The 23,335-nt window shown below is 41.1% G+C and overlaps 1 protein-coding gene across 6 annotated transcripts in view; it reads left to right on the forward strand.

Moving 5' to 3' along the window:
• The window catches only part of zmiz1a (zinc finger, MIZ-type containing 1a), a 100,169-nt gene that overhangs the window by 68,589 nt on the left and 8,245 nt on the right, over positions 1-23,335 (forward strand). For 3 of the 6 annotated variants that reach the window (XM_017431068.3, XM_017431084.3, XM_037973527.1), the window contains 7 exons: positions 203-319; positions 2,749-2,862; positions 5,166-5,271; positions 16,487-16,522; positions 21,780-21,915; positions 22,674-22,788; positions 22,895-23,115. In XM_017431068.3, the coding sequence (XP_017286557.1) occupies positions 251-319; positions 2,749-2,862; positions 5,166-5,271; positions 16,487-16,522; positions 21,780-21,915; positions 22,674-22,788; positions 22,895-23,115 (797 nt within the window). In that variant the 5' untranslated portion in view covers positions 203-250. Of the gene's footprint in view, positions 1-202; positions 320-2,748; positions 2,863-5,165; positions 5,272-10,943; positions 11,050-11,182; positions 11,571-16,486; positions 16,523-21,779; positions 21,916-22,673; positions 22,789-22,894; positions 23,116-23,335 lie in introns of those variants that run through there. The other 3 variants (XM_017431076.3, XM_017431103.3, XM_017431093.3) reach the window with 3 other exon arrangements.

Consider the following 23,335-nt stretch of genomic DNA (forward strand, 5'->3'; position numbering starts at 1 on the left):
TAACAGTGCTGCTGTGGTTCATCTCACCGTCTTGCCAAAAATAAGTGCTTAAGGCACTTTAGGTTCTTCAGAGAGTTGGTTCATAAACAAGCTTGCTTCTCTGTTCGAACATTTGTCAAGCTGCTAAAATGCTGTTTGAACTTTACAGACCTGACAGTTCTAACAGGTGTACCCCTTCTTCTCTCTTTTTTTTCTTTTACAGAGTACAAAACAAAAACCCTTTTAATGGAGTCCCGGTAGAGGCATCAAGATGAACACGTTACCATCGATGGACCGGCACATCCAGCAGACCAACGACAGGCTGCAGTGCATCAAACAGGTGTGCACAAAGACCCGTGTGTAGGAGTCCTGCTTCTTTAGCTTGATTTTACTGCAGCACAAACGTGGATTTAGGATAAAAGCACTTTCCTACATTACATTACCCCCCTCTCTGCACCTTATATGGGCATGAGTTTGTCTGACCATCAGCTGCAGTTGCCCAGATCATGTTGCACGGGGTCGCAGAGGGAGGCAAATCTGGCAGTGAGCACGAGAATAGACTTCAAAGCAGCAAAACAAACCGTCTCTTTTTTTCCCCCTGCACTCCTCGTCAAGCATTCCCTGACATCATGTTCCTGACTCTTGACGTTTGCCAGCGCTTGTTTGGTTTTGCTGAATTTCTTCCCTGACTGTCAGCTTCACGGAAAGACATACAGACAGACTTAACCCAGGGCTACCGCCTCTGCTTGTGATTAATAGTCTGTAGAACTCATAGACTGCTTGACTAGCTAGCTGGCTGTTGGCATATTTGTTTATGATATGTGGGTGTGATCCTTTATATCTCCCAACATCCATGTGACACCATGCCTTTGAATAAATTAGCAAATGATGAAGCTTTCAGCTCGAGATTATGATGTGATGCATCCCTTCTCGGTTTCCACTGTTCCCACCTAAATTCCACCATAATAACCTCTTTTCTGAACCGATTTCCATCACTTGAACTCGTTTACTTTCAGTAAAATCATCTATTCACATCTCAAAAGGGGCCTTATTTTCCTGCCAGTCTTTTTTTTTTTCAAATTGAGAAAATGTGATGATGCAACCCATTTCACAAAACCTTGTTATTTTAGGGGGGTTTGTGGCATTGCTAAGCCCTATTTAGGTGTATATAAAAAAGTCTAGCCTAATAAATGTTTTGATTCCAGTTTATCTCCTCCTGAGCTCTTGATTTTAAAGAACTCATTGTAAAGCAGACTTCAAAGAGACTCTGTTAGTCGGTGGAGCTCTGAGCTTGTTGCGACTCTGTCAGAAGGATGTTGTTTTGGTTTGGGGAAAGTCGCTGGCGCGGAGCCAAGCGTTTCGCAGCTCTTCGTGCACACCGGTAAATGTTAGCCAGCCAAATCTGAGACTGGCCTGGAACGGAGGTAAATCATCTTGTGGAGGGCAGTTTGTCAATTGTCTGGCTCTTTGACCATCAGTAATAACAACAGGAACAACTCCGCCCTCATCCTCACGCCAGACTATAGGTTGTCGGACAGAGTCGGTGGCGAGTGCTGCAGCAGAAGGAGATGGGAGTTCAGATCTGGACTGACAGCCCCGGCTGGGCTATGTCTGATTCCTCTCACTCTAGAGGCCAATATGCCCTCTCCCCCCCAATCAAGCAGCAAAAGTGCCAGATCATATTACTCATCTAGAACTGGCTCTCCTCCTTCCTCTTCCTCAACAAAGGCATCTCTCACTCTCAGTACTTTTCTTTTTATCACTCAAGTCGTTTGAGAGTCTGCAACTAACTCTATAATATCTTCTCATCACAAAAGATGAGTCACTCAAGGCCTCTCTTGAAGCCAATGATATTGCCTCTTGAATCATTTTTTTTTCTAGGGAAGGCAACCATGTCTGACATTGCAACGAAGTGCTGTTTTTTTGTGGTTGCACATTGTCAAAAAAGCCACCTTTACAAAAAAAAAAACGCTCATCTCGGCTGCCCCCTTAAAGACAATAGTTTTACCCCCTCTGCAGGGAAACACAAAGCAAGACGCCTCAGCTCTAGATAGGAAGAATAAATGCTTTCAAGTGGGCTCAATCTCGCCGAGTGAGCAAGCCACAGCTCTGCGCCATCTCAGAGCTATTAACCTCCTGAGAAGTGAAGAAAGGAAGCCCACTTTTAAAACCGCTTATTGTGTCCTGCCAGCCTCGGTAGCCCTCAAACACTGGGAAGAAAAGACTCAACTGTTTCAGGCCTCAGTGAACAAGCGAGAGAGACAGACAGAGACTGAAAGAGATTAGACAACACACCAACGGCTCGTACTGAGTCTGCACACATAGCTGCCAGGACCGAGGTTGTTTTCTTTGTGAGCGGCCAAGTCAGTCAGCGGACCTCTGGTGCCGAAGCTCTGTAACGCTGTGAATGAGGCACGAGAAAGAAGATTGGAGGGAACGATTTGGTTAGCTGTGTTGGGTCATGGAGGCGAGCGATGGGTGTTGCCAAGAGAGATTAACCAGAAACACTGGCATCATTGTTGATATGGGTGTGATCTTCTTCCCACAATGCAGCAGAGCCCTGAGTGGGCGTACATCGGAAAGAGTCAAGGTCCTCACAGGGTTGTGCAGAAACACAAGGCATTAAATCAAGGCAGTTTGGAAGGAGAGCGCAAGGCTGCAAAGCGATTTGGTTTCAGCGTTTTTCCAATTTGTACTAAAAAGTGAGAAAAGAATAACACTTATCCCCATTGTTTCTGAAGGCGGACTCCTCTCTGTCTGTTTGCACAGCACTTACAGAACCCGGCCAACTTCCACTCAGCTGCCACGGAGCTGCTCGACTGGTGCGGAGATCCCCGGGCCTTCCAGCGACCATTCGAGCAAAGTCTCATGGGATGTCTGACGGTATGAAAACACTAATTATGGTTTTGGTTGAATTTTTTCAGGTATTTTTTTTAGGCGATGTGAGCAAAACAATAATTAGTTTGTACATACTTTGAAAAACAAAAAAGGACAGGTTGATGTGCCCACTTTTTTTTAAGAATAAAAACAAATCTATGTCGAATATGGTTAAATTAAAATTTCATTTCCATGCAAATAATATAAAAGCCAAAGAGCAGATTTGTAACAGGTTGTGGGTTAACGCCTTCAAGCAAAGAATTAAACATTTTCCTTGTTTGCTACTAATATCAGTCTTTGAAAACTTGTAAGGGCATTGTTACCACCTCACGTGAGCAAACAGATAAATGCTTGTTAATGAACGAATCACAATAAAAGCTTCTTAAAGGGTGATAAAGAGCTATACAATGGGGCCCACCGCTGAGATCCGGCTCAGCATGGGGGTCTCTCTCCATCAGCTAAATTGTTTCATTAGACTCACAGAGCAAACTGCTGCTTATCTGGTAAATTACTGCACGTAACAAGTCTGCATTCTTTCTAGGATTTTACTTTGTGGTGAATTCCGATTTTGAAAGTGGCAGGTTATCACGGTAACCAAAATGGCTCCAAAGGCAATAAACATGCAGAACATCTTTAGTTGTATTTGTAGCCTTATGTGGCCACTTTAACAAGCTGGTAGAATTAAACCACAAAACAGTTTTTTATTATTTTCTCTATGAGTGGCCCACTAACCTCCCTGCAACACTGTTTTCATATTGACTGGAATATGGGCCGGGGTGTACATCCTCTGAGGGAGATTAGGCTGAAAAAGGCTTATGAGGTGAAACACTGTTAAATCCATGTTAAATCTATGCTAGCCCTTGTAGCTGGCTGCCTGCCTGCCTTGTGCAAACTCCGGGCCCGACTCGCTCACTCACGCAGCAAATTGAACGATTGACAGCAACAGGGTTTGACCGTTTTTCAGGATGGTTTGCATAATACAGTTTGGCTGAATAGATTATGTTTTCCATGCTGATGGCTCCTAAACAGCTCCAGATGAATGCAACACGACCGCACAGGACGTGTAAAATTATTTATTCTCATCTCAACTCCGGTCTAATAAATCCAGTTATTGACATGAGTTTCCCTGACTTGCATTCAGTCATAAAGTAGCCATGCTATTTGTGAAAGAGAGCGTTTAATAAAGTCTGAATTTGTTAATTAATTACAGGTCAGTGGGAGCAGACGAAAACAAGAGGTGGTTTTCTTCTAATATTGATTTACTCTTTACATTCCTCAGCATCCTCTGGAATATTATTTGACCGCCACCTAAAGCGAGATGTGACAATGTGATTGCCCATGTCTTTGTGTGTTTGTCTGTAGCGTTAGCAAAATATCTCATGAAACAGTGAATGGATTTTAATGAAGCTCCCAGAAAGTAATCATTGGATGTACATCTACAATTGATGGCCATCACAGTGAACTAAACTTAGGAACCACAAATATGGCTACAACCCTATAAGTTGTACAGATATTGATCTAATATTTAGTGTGGTAGTAGCTGAGAGTCATTCACAACACATGAATGAGCTGTACACGATGTTAGTGTCAACACTGTCTGTTTGTTAGCAAACTATCTCATGAACCACTGGACAAGTCTAAGTGAAACTCTCAGAAAGTAATCACTGGCTGTACATCAAAAAACTGATTAACATTTGGAGTCAACCAAATTAAAGATGGCCACCACAGCTAATCAACCTTGGCTAACAGAAAAATGGCTCTAACACAGTCAGTTTTACAGACACGGAGCTAAATCCTCGGCTCAGTTTTGATGCATCCCATTTCGAATCGTTTCCACATTTTCTTTACCTGTTTGAATATTTGATCTTGCTACCTTTTTGCCCCGTGACACACTCTTTGTTTTGGTGGAGCCAGAAGGGACTTGTTTTGACTTTAACCTTGCAGAAACTCTGCTGTGACTTTGTGCAGGGCGACTGTGGTTTTGGCTCCAACACCTCTCTTGGAAGAGTACGCATCTATTTCACCTTTCCTAACTAGGAATCACTGGACCAATTCAGAACACAGACTCCATATTAATCTCAGTTTGTCTGTGTATGTGCATGTATGTTCGTGCTGTTTGTGTCTCTCAGGGAAAAAGTGAAAGTAAACCTGGCTGAAGAGTATGAAAACAGCTCAAAAGGATTGTCTAGATGTGGGATAAATGTTGATTTACAGCTGTTATCATTAAATAAGGTCCAGAAGAATGTACTGTATTCAGTTTAAGATGGACTTAAAGAGCTTATGCTTATGATTTATTGCTCTTTCTGCAGGTGGTGAGTCGTGTCGCTGCTCAGCAGGGGTTTGACTTGGACCTGGGCTACAGGTTGCTCGCCGTGTGTGCCGCTAACCGGGACAAATTCACTCCCAAGTCTGCAGGTAAGACCTTCCACCTGAACAAAGTGCAAGCAGATGCATGCTCATCAATCATGCCATCTACTAGTGTTGACTTGTAAAGCAGAAACACAAAATCTCCCTCATAAAACCATCCTAAAGTCACAGATAATTTACAGGATAACACAAACCTAGAGCGTGGGCCGTTGCTTTGCCCTCTTCGGTGCTTAAATACAAATAAAAGTGTACATTAAAGCCATCATAAATCTGTATTTTTGAAGTGTTTGATTTCCTAAGAACAACTGCAATCACAGACAATTCACAAAAAGCCCGGAGTGTATTATAATGTCAAGATATTTTTAGTTCCCATTAAACATTAATGTGCCATTGAGATGAGCTGTCTGAGTGGTAGCCTCAGAAAAACAGTCTACTCAACAGTCTTGCCACACAAACCCACATTTACAGCCTGTGCAGCCCTATCTGTATGTGTGTGTGCAGCCTGCATACACACACACACACACACACACACACACACACATATGTAGCAGGGAAGAGAAAGCAGTAATGCTATCCTCAGACATTTATCTATCAAATCCAATTTCCTCCGATCCATACCTCCGCTCCCCACCTCCCACAGTCCTGCAGGAGCAGCCTGTTCTGGTGCATTTGTCAAAGTGAAACATGCAGAGGCAAGAGGGAGGGAAGGAAAAAGATGGATGGCCAAAGAGGTGTTGCTGGTGTGTGCTGGGCCGCTCACTCTGCCTGACGGAGACCTGACGAAGCTGTTGCCAGCCAGTCAGAACTCAGTTAAACCTTTGTTCGGGAGTTAGATAAACAGGAGAGTCAAATATTTTGAATAAACTCAAACTTCCTTGTTGTTTTGACAAGGCAAATTATGTGCCGTGTTTTAAAAAAGGAACTGCAGTCACAATATTAAGAGTAATGCTTTTTAAATCTATTCTGTCACTCTTCATGCAAGCTGCTTTGTGTTGCAAAAGAGCATTCAAAAGCCAGACATGGATCGGTTTCAGCTTTTCTTTGCTCACATGATAAGAACATTTACTAAAGCTGCATATCTTCTTTCAGTTGTAGCGGAAAACATCTTGTTGGGAGGAACCTAAGTGGTCTGACAGACGTCAGTGGACAGTATTGATTGCTGGATTTCTCCCTCTGTCTGTCTTCTTGTGTTGGGATAATGTGATTGTTGTCCGGCAACTGGCGGGCTGGGCCCAGCTGACGGGCAGAATCATCTTCAGGTCGGTTGATGGCTCTGGAATCTAATAGAAGAGAGCAGTGAGATTCAGAAATAGCTGTTTATGCTTATCGGACCAACTGGAGCTGTAGTGTAATTATGTGGAGTTTGGGGCGTGAGGAGATGAGATGCAGGCTGGGTGTGTGGGTGTGTGGTGGGTGGGAGGCAGATGTGACTCAGGGTGGATCCATCGAATCTTCAGCAAAGATCTAAAGTAGGGGTCCACAACTGGTGGATCGCTGTCCGGATCAGGACCCAAATATAGTCTTATTTGGACACAACTTGGTTGTTAAATTTAAGTGAAATTATTATTTTATTTGATTTTATTCACACATTTTCCTGTATTTATGGTAATTAATTTGAGGTGGTACAGCTTTTCCTGCATTTACAGCAATTCATTTGAGGTGGCGAAGGTTTCCTTGCATTTATGGTAATAAATTAGGTGACACAGCATTTCTAGAGTTACAATAACTCAATTTATATGAGGCACATCTAATAGAATTTACGGTAATTTATTTTAGCTGGCCCAGCTTTTCTAGCATTTACAGGGATCCCAGCATCTGGCCTGTGGCTTCTCTCTGCAGAGAATTAGCAAAGAAAACTAGCATGATATTCAGTAAAAGACAGTTTAAGTATATATAGTCTGGGCTTTAATAAAAAAATATTTCTTTAGACGTCACTCAAATCTAGTTGAAAACCACTAATCTAAAGTATATTTTGGCTTTTACAGCTGCTTTAGCAGTCTGCATATGTGTGTGTCTGTGCATGCGTGGATGTGTGAGTGATCGTGCACCCTCAGCAGAATATTCTGACAGTCTGCATGGCGACAGAGGCTCGCAGATCTGACACCTGAGAGGCCAGACAATGGCCAAAGAGTCTGGGATGCTGCCTTCAGGCTCCTTGGGGGGGAAAGTGGCCGACTCGCAAGAGTGCAGCTTAGTTACACCGGCACTTTCTTTCCAAGCATCAGTCAAATAAAGAGTTTATAAAGCTGTTGTTGCAAGACAGAGAGACAGACGGATATAAAAGATTATTAATCCCACGAGGAGCGTTGTTTTATCTCAGCGGACAATAAAGGCAGAGTGCAAAAGACTCAAGATAAAAATGGTGTCTGCAGCTTCATATTAAGGAAAAGGAAACAATTGGAGTCCATGCTGGATGAAAATTTAAAATACAACATGTAAAACACAAAATAAAAACAATAATTACAGGAGTGCTTTTGTATAATCAAGCATTTTTTTCTGGAGTGTTTGTTTCTTTGTGACAGGGCTGAGTAGGTGTTCTGTCGAAAAAAGCACCCCAACTGGAAAAGACGGCAATGACGATAGCCTTCATTTTTTGAATTCACTCCTTTTTAACTTGACATTGACTATTCAAAAATCACTGCCCATTCCTAATAAGTACATCATGTAAATTTGCCAGATTTAGCCGTACAGGCTAATTTTTATCTGCAGTCTCTGGCAGATTGATGGTACAAGATAAAATGAAAAACAGAATAATTACAGCTTAGAACTAAGAAAAAAGTCACGATGAATAAAATGACATGATTTTAATAATAATAATAATAAAGATTTAAATTCAAAACTCTAGATGAAATCCAACAGCTACTACTCTAAGTATGATGAGATATTTAAAAAGTAGGTTTGTTTGTTTGACATATTCCGCTAAAGGAGAAACATCCTTTGTTCATTTTCGATTTCCATGTGGGGGGGGGGGGAGAATAAACAGCTGACTTGTGAGACCTGTCGAATAAAGTGGAGAGATTTTCAGCAACAGCAGGCTGCTGCTGATGAGCTGTCTGGAGATTGTGACCCTGCAGTGAAGCCTGGGGGATTATTGTGTTGCTCTAATCTGGAATCAGCCAGTGAAGAGACTTATCTGCTGTTAGGCAATGTAGCATTAGCACTGTTAACTCTTGGAGCAGAGAAGATATACAGCTTCAGTGCTCTTTGCACACTTGTACCTAGCATTGTTGCAAGTTTTTCATCTTTTAAAGAAACTGATAAAGAGTTATGGATTTTGCGTAGCCGTGGCTTTAAGCAGGGAACAGAAATTGATAAATGTGTATATTTTACACCTGGTAATCTGTAATCTGCTGCCACCAGACTTCCAACTCATTAGAGGTTTGTCATATATTAGGTGTCCAGCTGCCCTACAAATACAACCAGCCCCAACAGACTGAGCTGTTGGTCTGCTGTGAAGTTCGGCAGACAACAAATCAGATTAGCCCCATAATCTGTCCAGGGTTTTTGTGTTTCCACCCTCAGTGAATCTGCCAGTCTGCCATCAAGCTCATAACAGTCCTCTTTAGGAAGATAACCCCCCCTCCCCATATAAACATTTAAAGTCTTCATTACCACATTTAATCCACTAAAGGGAAACTTCTGTTTCACGGTGTTACATTTTAATAGATTAAATCTCAAGTATGTCTTGTAAATGTTTAAACACGACTAAACATGCCCCGAGTTTGCAGGTAGCTTCTCTTTGGAATGATAACTATTTTTTTTTTTTTTTATCATTGTTAATGTTAAGGTCAGACACACGTAGCTGCTTATGTCTTGGTGGTTGACTTATCGTCCTGTCGAGTTATTTGTGGAGTATCTCAGAGGCTGATTATTGCCTGTGTTCTGACTTCAGCTGAGTTTCACGAAATTACTTTGCCTGTGTCTGTGTGTTCATGTATGTGTGTTTGTTTATCTGTACCATTAGCAAAATGTCTAAAAACGAATCCCTGAACTAATTTTATTAAAACTTTCAGTAAGTAATCATTGTGTTATAACAATCCGATATAAGACGGCCATGACAGCTAATCGACCTTAGCCAACACAAAAATGATTATAAATCAGTCAGTGTTACAGAGTTAAAAGTGAGGTGGTTGCAGCTGAGAGTCATTCACAACACAATACTACAAGCACTAACAGATCTCAGTTTTAAAGTTTCACCAAAATGGCTACAACTTCATATATTCTCAGTTTAAAATTGGCATGAAAGGCAGCAGGTGATATGCATTCTCTCAGGGGATGTTAGGCCTTTAATTAAGAATGTGTGTTTGCAGGGGGGAAAAAATGACAAGCCTTTTGTTGCAGCTCTCTCTCTCACACGCACACCCACACTATCTCATGTCAACGCTCTGTCAGTCAACAGAGCGTGCTCAAATCTGCACGTTCACTAGAGGAAAACCAGGTAACCTGTCAACAGGTGACAGAAAACTTCCAGGGTGTGGTTGGAACTCACCTCTTGTCCTTTAATTGACACAAAACACTACAAGCTCATGACACATGTAAGCACGCCCTGTACGTGTGAACAACAATCAAATACTTGTTTCTATTTCAATTTCCTCTCACTTGATTGGTTTTCTAACCCCAATCTTCTTGTCCAAACTTCAAGCTGGAGAAAGGTGCGGGCATCCTTTGATTGTATCCAATCAACCTTACAGACTTTTATATTTAATTACTGCTGAGTAAGAGCAGTGCGCTGAATTATTAAGGGGAAACAGGGTTTATATTTAGCAGGCAGTCCTTTTCCTCTGACACTCTCCTGTGGCGTGCTTCAGATGATGAAACCCCTCTGCAACCCAAATCTACCTTCAGAACTTCACTGGGAATTTTATTTTTCTTTCTTTTTGACTTTAACTAAATCTCCCGGGATGGTTCTTATTAGGGTGGCTGCACTGGGTCCTCTGTCACTTACTTTTTAATGAGTTTGTTTTACAGAATTGAAGGCAAATTCTTTTTTTTTTTTAACTGTGCCTGCACTTGTAATCCTAGCCCAGATCACTTTGTTCTTGTAGAAGAAACGATGAGCAAATCATTTAAATCCTCCCTTTGTCCTCGGTTGACTGATCTGGCACCCACACCTCAACAGGCACCCTCCCACCCACCTCCATAATCGCCCCCTGTCCTCAGGGACTTTTGACACACCCTGTTAAAGTTATATCTCTGTCCAAGAAAGCCTCGGTCGTGAGTGGGTGTATTTTTTCTGCTTGAAACTCTTGATGACTGAGTGCACTTCACAAAAGGCCACTTATAAAGAAAACTTCCCCCTGCTGACATGACGTTTCTGCTCTCTCATGGTCGTGCTGTCAGGTTGGTTTGGGTCGGGACGAGGTGGCAGGCAAGTCAGACTCGCCATCAATCTGCTTCCTGACTCAGATTTTCTGTTTTTTTCTGATCATGCTGTTTGGATTTCCAAAGTGGCTTTTGATGAAGACAAAAGGGATGCTGTCAAATGTTACCCCCCTTCTCTGTCTCCCCGTCTTCTGTGATAGGTTAGAAAACTCACAACTTGTCTGTCTTTGAATAGATTGATTTTTCTTCCTCTCCCACTTCCTCTCTCTCATGTTTTGGCTTCCAGCCAGCCTGCACAGCATATTTAGCTCCACCCATTTATGCAAGTTTGCAAACTGAGCCTGCCGGTTTTTTTGGTTTTTTTTTTTGTTGTTTGGTTTTCTTTGCCCTTCTTTGACAAATAGCAGTTGCGTTGCTGGATTACGCATGTGCGCTTCCCTCTGTAGCAGCTTAGAGAAACAAGGAAATGGAGAGCTAGACCGAACCCATCAATTACAACAAAAGGTGAGAAGCCCTCGAATATCTTCTCAATCTCCTGTTTGTCTGCGTTGGCTGTCTGTCTTTATCTCTTCCTCCCGCCTCCTCGGCTTCCTCCGCTGCTCCCCTCTGTCTGTTTCCCTCCATCCCTCCCGCTGTCTCCGGAGTGTGTTGGAGCCGGCAGCAGGTATACAGCAGGAGCCCATTAGTGCGGAGTCCCGTTCTGATTGGATAAGTTGGAGAAACTGGGAGACTGCCTCTGAATAATTGATGTGCATTGTGCAGACACTGGACAGGGGGAAACAGACGGATCAGAGAGCAAGGGTGGAGAGAGAGAGAAAGAGAGAGAGAGCGAGAGAGGAAGTAAGAAAGAAAGAGTGAGCAGAGTGAGGGATGTGTGCAGAGTGAGAGGAAGGTGCTGGCAGGAGGCTTGGAAGCAGAAAAAAGCTTTGAGAGTTGGCCTCTGCGGGAGCATCTGTGACAACTGAGTCTTTTCCTCTGCGCTATGAAGGGAATTAGATGAAATGTGCAGCTTTGCTCAGCTTTGGGTAAGTGTGAGAAAGTGTCTTTGAGTGCTACTACGGCACACACGCGTGTCTTTGCAGAGTAGCGTCATATCTGAGTGTGTTTTCGGTCTGAGATGACGCCGTTTGAATGATTAGCAAATGAAGCAGAACTGTTTTTTAATCAGCCCAAAACAATGCAGAAGTATTCATTTCAAACCCAGCTTTGTTATTATCTTTATGGGCCGTGCATCCTGAATAAATTTGTGTGTTGTTACAGCTACAACTGGTTCAAATTTTGAGTTTAACTGATTCAAAATGGCTGCCACAGCCAACTAACCTTTGTAAAAAAATTAAAAACTGCTATAACAATATTACAGATGTTAAGTTTAAAATGGTGTGGTGGTAGCTGGGACTGATTCCTAAAACATATTCTGAGCTCTAACAGATTACATAAGAACTTTATTTAAAAAAAAAAACTATTAACTATTTGTAAAAAATAATTTGGTAGTAGATGAGAGTCATTCACAGCACATACATAACATTATCTTCAAGGTTTGACCACAACAGCTTCTCAGCACAAGAGTTTTTATCTAAAACTCTGGCATGAAAGATGGTGGGCAATATGCATTCCTTCAGGGAATTGTAGGCCTTTAATTGAGTTTGCATTATTCTTTTTCTTTTTGTGGTTTTGAGGTCCTTTCTGTTCGGATTAAAGAACAGGAGCACACACACGGTGGGTTTGTTTTCTATAATTATGCCAAAAACATGGGGAGAGCTCATGTTCATGCAAGTGTTGCTGGGTGTTTCTTTTCCATCAGGAGAAGATGACCCACTTTTCCTCAGTGGATTCCTTTTTTTTAATGTTCACCCTCTGCTCAGAGCCAGAGCCTGTCTGCCTGTCCACTCATTATGGGAAAAACAGGGGGATGAGGAGGAGGGGTTGGAAAGACTGCGCAGTTAGATCAGGCAGGCCGACTTCATTTCTCTTTTGAGTTTTCCTGTGATGTTCAGTAAAATGTTTTGATGTTCTTCCCTCCCTCCATCCCTGTGCAAACGTCTGCCTTGTGAAGGAAAACAGTTTGAACTAGAGAAACTTCATTTGCTGCTGAAATACAGCGGGAATACTGAGTGCTGAATGACTGTGCTGAAATTTGTTGAAGAAGCTGAAGCTGAATTCTTCAAGGAAGAGGAACACTAGCTAAGAGGAGCAAAGCATTATCTAAAAGCCAAAAAAAAATAATCCAAAAGTACCAAAACACTAGCTAAAAGTAGTAAAATACTAGCTAAAAGTGGCAAAATACTAGCTAAAATCTACAAAAGGGGAGCTAAGAACTAAAAGTAGGAAAAGTCTAGTCAAATACTAAAAGTAATAAAAGGCTAATTGAAAGCTAAAAGTAGCAAAATGCTAGGTAAAAGCTAAAAGGTTTCTGAATGCTAGCTAGAAGGTGAAAGTAGCAAAAGGTGGGTTAAACGCTAAAAGTAACAGAACTGTAGCTAAAAGCAGCATAATATGACAAAAATAGAGCAAGTGTGCTGAAGCAGATTTCAAAGACAACAATGTTTCTGAAGACATTTAAGTGAAACTAATATGAGTTTCTATGGGGAAAATATTTGTGAAACAAGTTAAATATTTTGAGATGTAGAAAAGTAACAAAAATCAAAGGTCAAAGCACCCATCTCCTGAATGAGCTGAATGTATGAACGGGTAAAATGGCACAAAGTATCCGAAAGTAGTTAAAAGTGCAAAAAAACATGCAGAGAAGGAATTAACAGGAAACCAGTTGTGTAAAAACTGAATCAGCATTCACACAATGACTAAAAAAGACATTTGGGCTGTAAATACAAACGGACAAGTTCATTAGCGACCAGCTCAGGCAGACAGTCTTCAGCTGACCCATGCGGGGAACAGCCCAGTCTGACTTCCAGCGAGCTGCCTCAGAGCTGCAGCACTTCCTGTTAGCCTGTGCAAGGTGAAAACCACTGACACCATCTGCATCCTCACTGTCACAGCCACGCGCTGCCTCTCCTCCTCCCCCTCGCTTTAACCTTCCTCCTTTCCCCTCCTACGCTCGTAGCTCCACACAGTCTTGCGACCTGCCATGACTGCACTCTGAGTACTTCCCATCAGACTGTTTAGTGACTCATTGGTGACATTTGGCTTCGGATTTTGTGTTTGTTTTTCTGCAGTTTGGTACTTCTTTTTTTTTTTTTTCTGTGAATCATTGCCGTTCCTTGCACCCGTCCACCCCCATTTTCCTCTCTTCAGAAGCTAGTGGCCGAGAGTAGTTTGTGTGTTGGAGTTGTTGCTCAAAAAAATGAGGAAGGAATTTGTAGTACAAACTGATGACTCGTGTTGATAACAACGAGGGAGGAGCTCTCAGATACTCTGGCTGCACAGCAGGACTCGCGCTTTTAAAAAACATTTTGAAGATTTTCAAATTTAGTCTAGAAGTTTATTTAAAATGTGTCCAATGTTTCATGAGATGAGATGCTTTTAGCGCTGAGACAATGTGTTGAAAATGACTCTCAGCTTTTAGCTCATCGAATTTATATTAAATATCTATAAAATTGACTAAGTCATAGATATTTTTGTGTTTGTTAAGGTCAGTTAGCCATCTTGATTGAGGTTAACCCTAAAAGGTGATCAGTTGTAGATGTTTATCCAATTATTAACTTCTAAGAGTTTCATTAAAATATGTCCACTGGTTCATGAGATATTTTGCTAACAAACAAACAGACAAACACACACACAGGCAGTGACATCATTGCTCACATTTTTGCCCAGACCACGTTTTAAGAAATCAACATGTTAAAAGGCACCAGCTAGAATTTCCCATTTTTTAAAATATATTTTTAAAGAAAAAGTCTCAGAATTTTTTTTTTTTTTCACCTGATTGGTTCGTTGAAGCAGCAGCAGATTGAGATGAAGGAGTTATTGTGAGCCAAGTAGTTGTCTGGTTATAATAAAGCGTGTGATATTTACTAGTTTCCCTCCAGTGGTGGGGAGAGCTGCACCTGGCTGATAAGAGCCGTTCGTTCTCTCAACGTGAGGAGTTTTGCTGTAAAAGCGTTGTGTGCTTAACGCATACTTTAGCCTCCATATTTACATTGTTGTAGGAGTTTTATTTCTGTGTTTGTGCCTCATAGCCACGCCGCTGTTCGCATTCATGTTTGCTCGCCGTATTTCATTTGAATTGTTAGCATGTGGGATTGTTGTGACGGTTGCCAGATGCAGATTTCGAGACTACGAGAGGATGATGAGTCAAGGAGCCTCTGACAGAGATCTCACATCCCTCATGTGTCATTTCCTTACATCAGGGTGCTCAACCAACCATTAAAACAAAAGATATGCTAAACCTGTGAAGTGTATAGAGCGAAAACGATTACATGTATTTGATAATGTTTTAATTAAGTAGTTTATCAACCACTGAGACATTTACTTGTGAGTTTTATCCCGTTAAAGAATCCAATCTTGTGGATTTCAGACCATATGGATCCAGCGCAATAAATAAATTAAAAAAAAAACTCTTGACTAATTTAAGAAATGTTGCTTGAAATTCTAATAGAAATTATGACTAAACTTGCATTTCTAAATGAATAATTGTGCAAACACTTTTCATTGTTTTAGATTTATATGATACTTTGTATGACCACACACAGGATGAGAGAACAACCCCAACTGCGACAGAATTGGGACATTGTGTAAAATGTAAATAAAAGCAGAATGCAGTGATTTACAAATCTCATTAATCCATATTTTATTCACAATGGAATATAGTAAACATCAAATGTTTAAACTAGGAAACTGTACCATTTGTAGGAAAATAAACAATGGTAATTTTAAATTTGATGGCAGCAACACATCTCATTAAAGTCAGGACAAAACCATGTTTCCCACTGTGAAGCATCTCTTCTTCTTTTAACAACAGCCTGTAAACATCTAGGAACTGAGGAGAGCACCTTTTTGAGGTTTTTGAGAATATTGTCCCATTCTTGTCTGACTTAGGTTTCTAGCTGTTGAACAGTCCTGAGTCATCTTTGCTGGATTTTCTGTTTCATGACACGTTAAATGTTTTGAATTGGGTTAGGGTTAGGGTTCCAGATGTGTAAGCTGCCCATGCCATAGGCACTAATGCACCCCCATACCATCAGAGAGGCAGACCTTTGAACTGTTTCTCCAGATTCTTGAAATATTTTGACAGTATTATGAACTGTAGATGATGGGAGATTCAAAATCTTCCCAATTTTCTGTTGAGGAACATTATTCTGAAATTATTCCACTATGTTTAGACACAGGTTTTCATAAACCGGTGAACCTCTGTCCATCTTTACTTCTGATAGATTCATCCTCTTTATGCCCATTTCTCTGTCTGACCTGTTGCCAACTAACATAATTAGTTGCAAAATGTTCCTCCAAAAGTTTCTTATTAATACCACTTACTGTTACAGCCTTTTGTTGCCCTTGTCCCAATTCTTTTTGAAATGTCTTGCTGCCATAAACTTCAAACCATTCAATTTTTTTCCTTAAAAACTACAATTTCTTACTTTAAACATTTTACATGTTTACATTGTGAATAAAATATGGGTTTATGAGATCTGCAAATCATTGCTTTCTGTTTTTATTTACCTTTTACACATTGTAGCAACTTTTTGGGGGAATTGGGGTTTTAAATGGCACACAAGAAAACTATTTAAAAACTGTAATAAATAATAAGCAAGATGTTTGTCTTTGTATAGTTTCAGTTGAACAATGTATAAACTCACATAATATATATTGTAAACAGAATTTGTAGCTTTTAGTGACCACATGTGACCAAAAATTGCCCTCCATTTGCCACCAGAGCACCCACATTTTGCACCTCTGACCAGAACGAGCCATGACACTGCTTTATGTTTGGTGTTTCTGCTTCTTCTTCTACCTCTGCCCCATTTAAAAATGTGCAATTTGAACCCCACAGAAACCAGCACCTGCAGGAGATGTCAGAGTGACTCAGGTAGAGCTTTACCCTCCCTTCTGGGCTGCAGCATTATTGTTTATTTTTTACCATGCCCCCCCACCCCCTCCCCTACATGTCTTGGAGAGGACGCCATGTTTACCTGTCCTCAGTCTTGCATCTCTTCATTCATGCTCCCCCTCTCCATCCCCATCTCTGTGTCTTCATATCAGAAGTTGTGGATGGAATCCTGTCGAATCAGATAGAAGTGAAAAGAGCTCTGCTTCTTCTGCTGCAAAATTAACAAGTTTTGGAAAATTGAAACGTCCGTCAAATGAAAAGCAACTCAAAAAAAAAAAAAAAAGAACAAGCGAGAGCCTCCGATTCGGAAGATTCTGATTTGGACAAGCTGGTTATGGCAAAGTGTGATTTCTGACAGAGCTTTTCTCTCTGCGGGGCATGTTTGAGTAGCTCTGCCTCCGAGCTGTTGAGACTAAAGCCCATTTGATATGCTCCTCTCCGAGAAGAAGTTGGCTTTACAGAGAGAGAGGGGGCAGGAAGGGGGGGATCTCATTGACTGCTTAAACGGCTTCCATTACACTTCAGCAAAAAAAAAGGCAAAAAAAAAGCATGACTTTATTTTTTAATTTCAAAGGATCTTTAAATCCCTTTCATATTCTCCCTCTGCATAATATTTTGTGCCCACACAGCACAGGCCTACCTGCCAGTGTTGTACAGACCCCTCCTTCGTAATATCGCTCATGAATTGCTTCTTTATCATCCCACACATTGTCTCAGAAGGCTTCTTTGTCTGGTGCTGCAGTGTTCATGCTCAGAACTTGTAATTTTTTTTTTATGTAGTAGTTTCTTTGTTTGTGTTATTATGAACATGTCTGATTCCACCTGCCGTGAAGAGTGACAGGTTTGCTAGACTTGAAACGAGGATGAAAGATAATAAAGCAGGGCTTTACATTCCACCTGGGTATTAAAACGATTAAACTAACCACAATTAGCACAACTGAGCTTTTTTTTTGTTTTTTTTGCAAACCTTACTAGGCATAACTGTGCCTCCTTGTGCTTGTCATTATCAGCATCAAGAGAGCAGAAGCATAGAAGTAAATTGCTATAAAAGAGCACTTTATCTCATTTTACTTTATAGTATTTTACAAATATAATATGCTTGTTCAGCATTGTTTGTTCTTGCTATTCCTTTGAGACCAAATAAACTTTGAGAGGAGAAACTAAGTCCCTCAGCTGCTGTGTGAGTTAGTGACTGATGTCTCATCAGTATTATGGTGTGAAAGTGCAGAATCATGGCTTAAACTGCACCCTTAAGAGCAAACAAGTGCACTGTGCATGCAGTGAATATTTGTTCCTCGGAAAATGGAAAAAAAAAAATACTTAGAAAAGAGATGCCGCTCCAGATTACTCTTCTGAAACCTGCCTAAACTAACACGCTGCCTTTGCAGTTTCAGTAAGATGTGAAACAATCTTGTTTTGTTGCTGTTTGCTTCCTTTAATGATATACTTAGTCTAACACAGCTAACATCACGGGTTCTTTGAGTACTATCGTTGAAAGAACCGTTAAAAACATCTGCTGATTGAAAAAAAAAAAAACATTACGTAAATAATATATTTATATTAATAGTTTATGGTTGTTTGGCAAAGATGTCAATAAAAATTGAAGGAGTGCTTATCATCTACCAACTTGTATGCCAAGATTTAATGGCTAGATCTGTTAGTTCTTGGAGCTTGTGTTGGGGAGGACTCTCAGCTACTACGACAGCAAATTTCAGCTCGTTGTTTGTGAAACTGACAGGGTATAAAACTAGTCACATACCAGTGTTTGCATCAGTATGTTTGCCGTTCAGTTGGTGTTTTTCTTAAAGTATGTGAAGAGGGAAAAAAAGCTGTGTTGAAATATAGTACGGACATTTGGGACATGCTGAGGAGAAAAAAAAGAAAATCTGGTTCTCTTTGTGTGTGTGTGTTTTCTTTCTCTTGGAAAGTTATCACCAACTTGTGAACAAAGATTCACACTTTGGAACCATCCAACACAGTAACACTCCTCCTCTGCTGGCTTCATGCTTGTGTAGCTTCACATTAAAGCCCGTTAGGTGCTCAATAAGAAAGTCGGCTCGCCACGATGCAGCTAACTGATTTATATCGAGTCGCACACATTTGGAAGTGCTGTACTGTCGTGATTTCTCTGGCGAATGATTTGCTCAGCAGCAGAAGGCTTTTACCACACACACAGCCCTATCAGAGTTCAATGTAATTAGCATTTGGGTTTCCTTGTAAAAAAGGACTTGTGCTAACACTCTGTCATTAGTTATTGGGCCGGGCAACCTGTTGCCAGGGCTTACTTTCTCTCTCTCGGCTCCTCCCAGAGGGGCCGAGGTGAGGCGAGAATGAGCCAGAGCTCCTGCTGTCAGTAAGCCACACGGCATTAAATACAGCCCGAGCACGGAGGACCCATATGTCCCATATGTCATTACAGGGCAATACTCAATTAAAAGCTCTAGCTTCTAAGAAATGGAGCTGGTTGGCGAGGGATCCAGGAGCACTTCCTGAGAATGTCAGCTTATGTCCTGATGGCACAGCAGAGCAGGACAGAGGAGCAGACCACTTGTCGAAGAGATGTTCGGTGTCAGAGAATCCACTGAAAGCAGCCTCAGTACAATGCAGCGGCTTTTAGATGAGCTGCAGAAGCTTATAAGTGACTGCAGTCTGTCAGAAGAAAAACAGTATTTTTAGTCAGGCATTTAAAACATTAGTTTGGTTTGGTATAAGTCTTTAACATATTTTGTTTTCTTAGGAAACCATTAATTCACTTTGATGCCTTAGCTTGTAGTTCTTAATGTCTAAAGGAGGAGAATTTAGCCACTGCGTTTTCAACCAGCAGCTATGCTCTGCAGAGATAATATAAATATCCAATTTTAGCATTAAAACTGCTTGTGATGACAAAGAATGAATTCACTGTATTATTTCTCAAAAAAATCTAACCGTCTAATTTTTGTGATGTAAATCAAACTTACAGAATAAATGTTGACAGTCTTTGCAAAGTTTTACTCAACAGTGGAAGCTTTGAAAAGAAAAGACGGTATAGAGGTAAAACAGGCATGAACAAAACGCCTGTGAGTGGTTGACTTTGGCTCGTCTTCATTGGGCTGCTCTTAGCGCCGTCATTATGGAGCATTTGAATGAACAGTAAAGCTTTAACGTAAACGAAAGGGGAATAAATGAAAAGATGAAAGAGAGGCGTAATTAGACTGAGACCTCGACTTTGTGTTCTCGTGTTTTTGTTGGCCGATTGTCTGAGCTCTCGGCATCAGCTTCTCGTCTTTTTAGCTAATGACATTAACAAACCACTTAGTTAAGACGATTTCAGAACGATGACTTTCGACGGGTGTTTAAAGTTGTTAAGAAAATTAAAGAAAATGAGAGAAATTTGGCCTTGCTGCATATATTAAAGGGGCTTTCGTTTAAAGTATAGAGCCTAGTATTGTAGTGTAGTTGTCTATGTTTGATAGTGTTGGTAGAGGTTTTACCACAAATCACTTCAAGGTGAGAAAAGGATTTTGTTCACTTTAATAAGCTTGGTAAATAAGCACAATGCTCAGAGCGAACTCTTAACACTCTTATGATTGATTTCAGACCTTGGCAGATTCAGTAACGTGATGCCACCGAATCTCCTCGGTTCTCCGTCCCTGCATCTTGTCCTCAACACAACTGAGTTTTAGGTCTAAATGGTGGGTTGCCTGTTGTGGAGACAATCCCTCTGTGTGGAGGTGGTGATTTAGTGGGGAGATAAGCTCTCAGTAATGGCAGGGTGGAATAATTCCACTTTAACTAGGAGGCTTGGCTCTCTCCGCCCTCTAGAAGAAAACATCTCTGTTGCTCTCTTTCGCTCTTCATTCCTTCCCCATTTTTTTTTCCCACCTGCACCCCTCTTCTGTTTTGTATTTTGAATAAATAGTCACTAGTCAAATAAAAACAATAGCTTTAATTGTACATATCTTGAGTTTGAAATTGCACTTTTATTTTTAGTTAGTTTGGATGAGATTTTAATGGACCTTATGAGTAGATGCCAAATGACGAAGGTTTTTTTAAATGGCCCATACCGATATTACTAGATTTTGAAAAACGGGGGTGAAGATGAAGGGGTGGGGACAAAAAAAAACAGGAAGTGTCTTTGATTTATCCCTGGTGGTGTCCACATTCTTACAGTACATGTGTTAGAATTTATTGAAGACTTGCAATGAATCCAATTCCAACGTATGTTTTCTCTCTAAAAGTAACATTTCCTATGAATACAGTTAAATATAAATAGCTCTGAATTATATCAATGAAGTTCTCCTAGTAAATACAATGTTGCTGGTGTTGTACTCAAAAATGGACCCTGCCATGAAAGGATTCTCTGACGTGGGACGTTCGTTGACAAAATGTAAATGTCAAGTGTTTTAAAGGTTCAACGTGTTCTTGTCTCATTGGTTTAGTTGGTGCAAGTGTAGCTGATGTTTATGATTGCTGATAATTTAAAATATGGGGGGAAAAAGAATGACCAACTTAAGTATCCAACAGACCAACTAGTCCGCTTTTATGTTCAATTTTTCAGTAAAGTGTTGATCACGTTGACCGGTTTTGTTTTGTTAAGTAGATCCTTGATAAAACAGTTTTTTACTGCCAAGGAAAATAATGTTTAAATAAGACAAGTTAATTAGCATTTATATAAAATAAAATACAGAAAAATTGTCCAATTATTGACAAGAGTACCAAAAAATGTGTATACTGTTTCACAGTGTGAGTACACGTTGGTGATATGAGTAGACGTGGTTGAGAGTGAAGTGGTGATGCTGAACAGAGGAAGCGAAGGACAGTGGAGATATCAGTTTCTTACTTCCTACATTGATCTTATCGGTAACCCCAGTCATTCGGTCTCTGTCTGACTCCCACGCTACATTTCTACCTCTCTGTGGCAGAAGAACTCGGAGCTACTGCAGATTGATTTCTCACTGCAGGTAGATATGACAGGATGGATAACGCTTTAGAAATACACACTGGCAGATGATCAACATCCATTCTGTTGCTTTATGCTGCCCTCTGTAGGTTTTTAAAACAAGCACAGAACTACGCTCAGTGACTCCTAACAGGGTAAACATAGCCTTTGAGGCTGACATTAAAAAAAAAACTGTTTGATTTTTGTGTGATCATTTACATAAACATGGACCTAATGAAACCTGAACAGGTAGCATTCAAACAGAGGAGGCTAACACTTGTGCATGTGTGCGTGTATGTTATTGTCTTTTCCTGGCAGCTCTGCTGTCGTCGTGGTGCGAGGAGCTGGGCCGTCTCCTCCTGCTGCGTCACCAGAAGAACAGGCAGAACGAACCGCAGGGAAAAGTCCCCATGCAGCCCAGCATGAACAGCATGAAGCCCGGCCTCACACACAGGTCAGTCACATGTGTGAGACGTGTCCTGTCAGGTGAACAAAGTACACAGAAATTTTAAAAAAGACGGAAAGCGGGCATCTGTAAAAAAGCCAGCAAGGGATGATTATATGTGTGCAAATTAGGCTCAAAATTATGATTTTTTTCTTTTTTTTTTAAATGAAAATGTGTGTTCTGAGAAGTGGTTTGAGGTGGCGAGACAAAGCAGTGGAGATGTGAAGTCATGTTTTAGGGGATCATTGTGTGCTCGTGCCTTTTCTTTTTCCTCTCGAAGAAAGATCTTGGAATTAGCCAAGAGTTCTGTTTGCCTCTGCTGAGGATCTTGTGTGTGTGTGTGTGTGTGTGTGTGTGTGTGGGGGNNNGGGGGGGGGGTTGTGCCTTTATGAGGAAGTATTAAACATGTCATCCATTCCAAGAGCTAACCACTGAGTGAAAACAAGCCTCTCTCCAAAAACACTCCACTGGCCACTTGTCTCTCCCCAAGAGGATTGTAGCTTGTTTATTTGACGTTTCAGCCTCTCATGTTTTATCTCGCAATTTGTTTTAAGTTGGAGTGCAAAAAAAAAAGAAAAATCCAGCTTCAAGCTAATTGATTATATTCAAATACTTCTCAACAGCTAAGGATTTATCATCGTTAGTTTTCTCTCTGCAACCATCAGTTGATATCTTGGGTTATTTAAAAGTGAAAATGCCAGTCACAGACAGGAAGAAGTCCCAACTTAACGTGACATGAGGCACATGTGTTTTGATCTGCTTTGCAGTGATGGATCCTTTCCCTATGACTCAGTCCCCTGGCAACAAAACACTAACCAGCCTCCTGGGTCATTGTCTGTTGTTACAACAGTGTGGGGCGTGACCAATACGTCACAGAGTCAGGTACGTTTGTGTCATTAAAAGCACCCTCGCTGCTCTGCTTTGTTTTACTAACCTGATGTACTTTCCCCCACCTTTACGATGTGTTGTTTTTTATGTTTTTTTGTAGGTGTTGTGCAACCCCATGGCGAACAGCAATAACCACATGAATCCCGGGGGAAACCCGATGGGATCGGGTATGTCTGCCAGCGCAGCAGGGCTCAGTTCCCCTCAGTTCAACGCTCAGCAGCAGCAGTTTCCAAACAAAGGAGGTTCCAACCAGTCGTACATGCAGCAGAGCATGTACGGCAGGCCTGGCTACCCTGGCGGCCCTGGAGGATACAGCGGAAGGTAAGAGACTAAATCGAGTAATTTATATTGAATGAATGTGTCAAAGGCCAATTATGCTGTTCCTGCTAGGAATGGAATAAATGATGGCATATACAGAAGACTGCAAAGCCACATTTGGAAAAGTAACAGATGTAACAGACATTTCACATTTAAAACCACTTAGAGGCACATTGCTGTTGACTTATGTCATGGAGTAACGTGCAGGTTTGCATTTGTGTTT

Source organism: Kryptolebias marmoratus, linkage group LG22, assembly GCF_001649575.2.
Source record: "Kryptolebias marmoratus isolate JLee-2015 linkage group LG22, ASM164957v2, whole genome shotgun sequence".
NCBI classification, from domain to species: domain Eukaryota; kingdom Metazoa; phylum Chordata; class Actinopteri; order Cyprinodontiformes; family Rivulidae; genus Kryptolebias; species Kryptolebias marmoratus.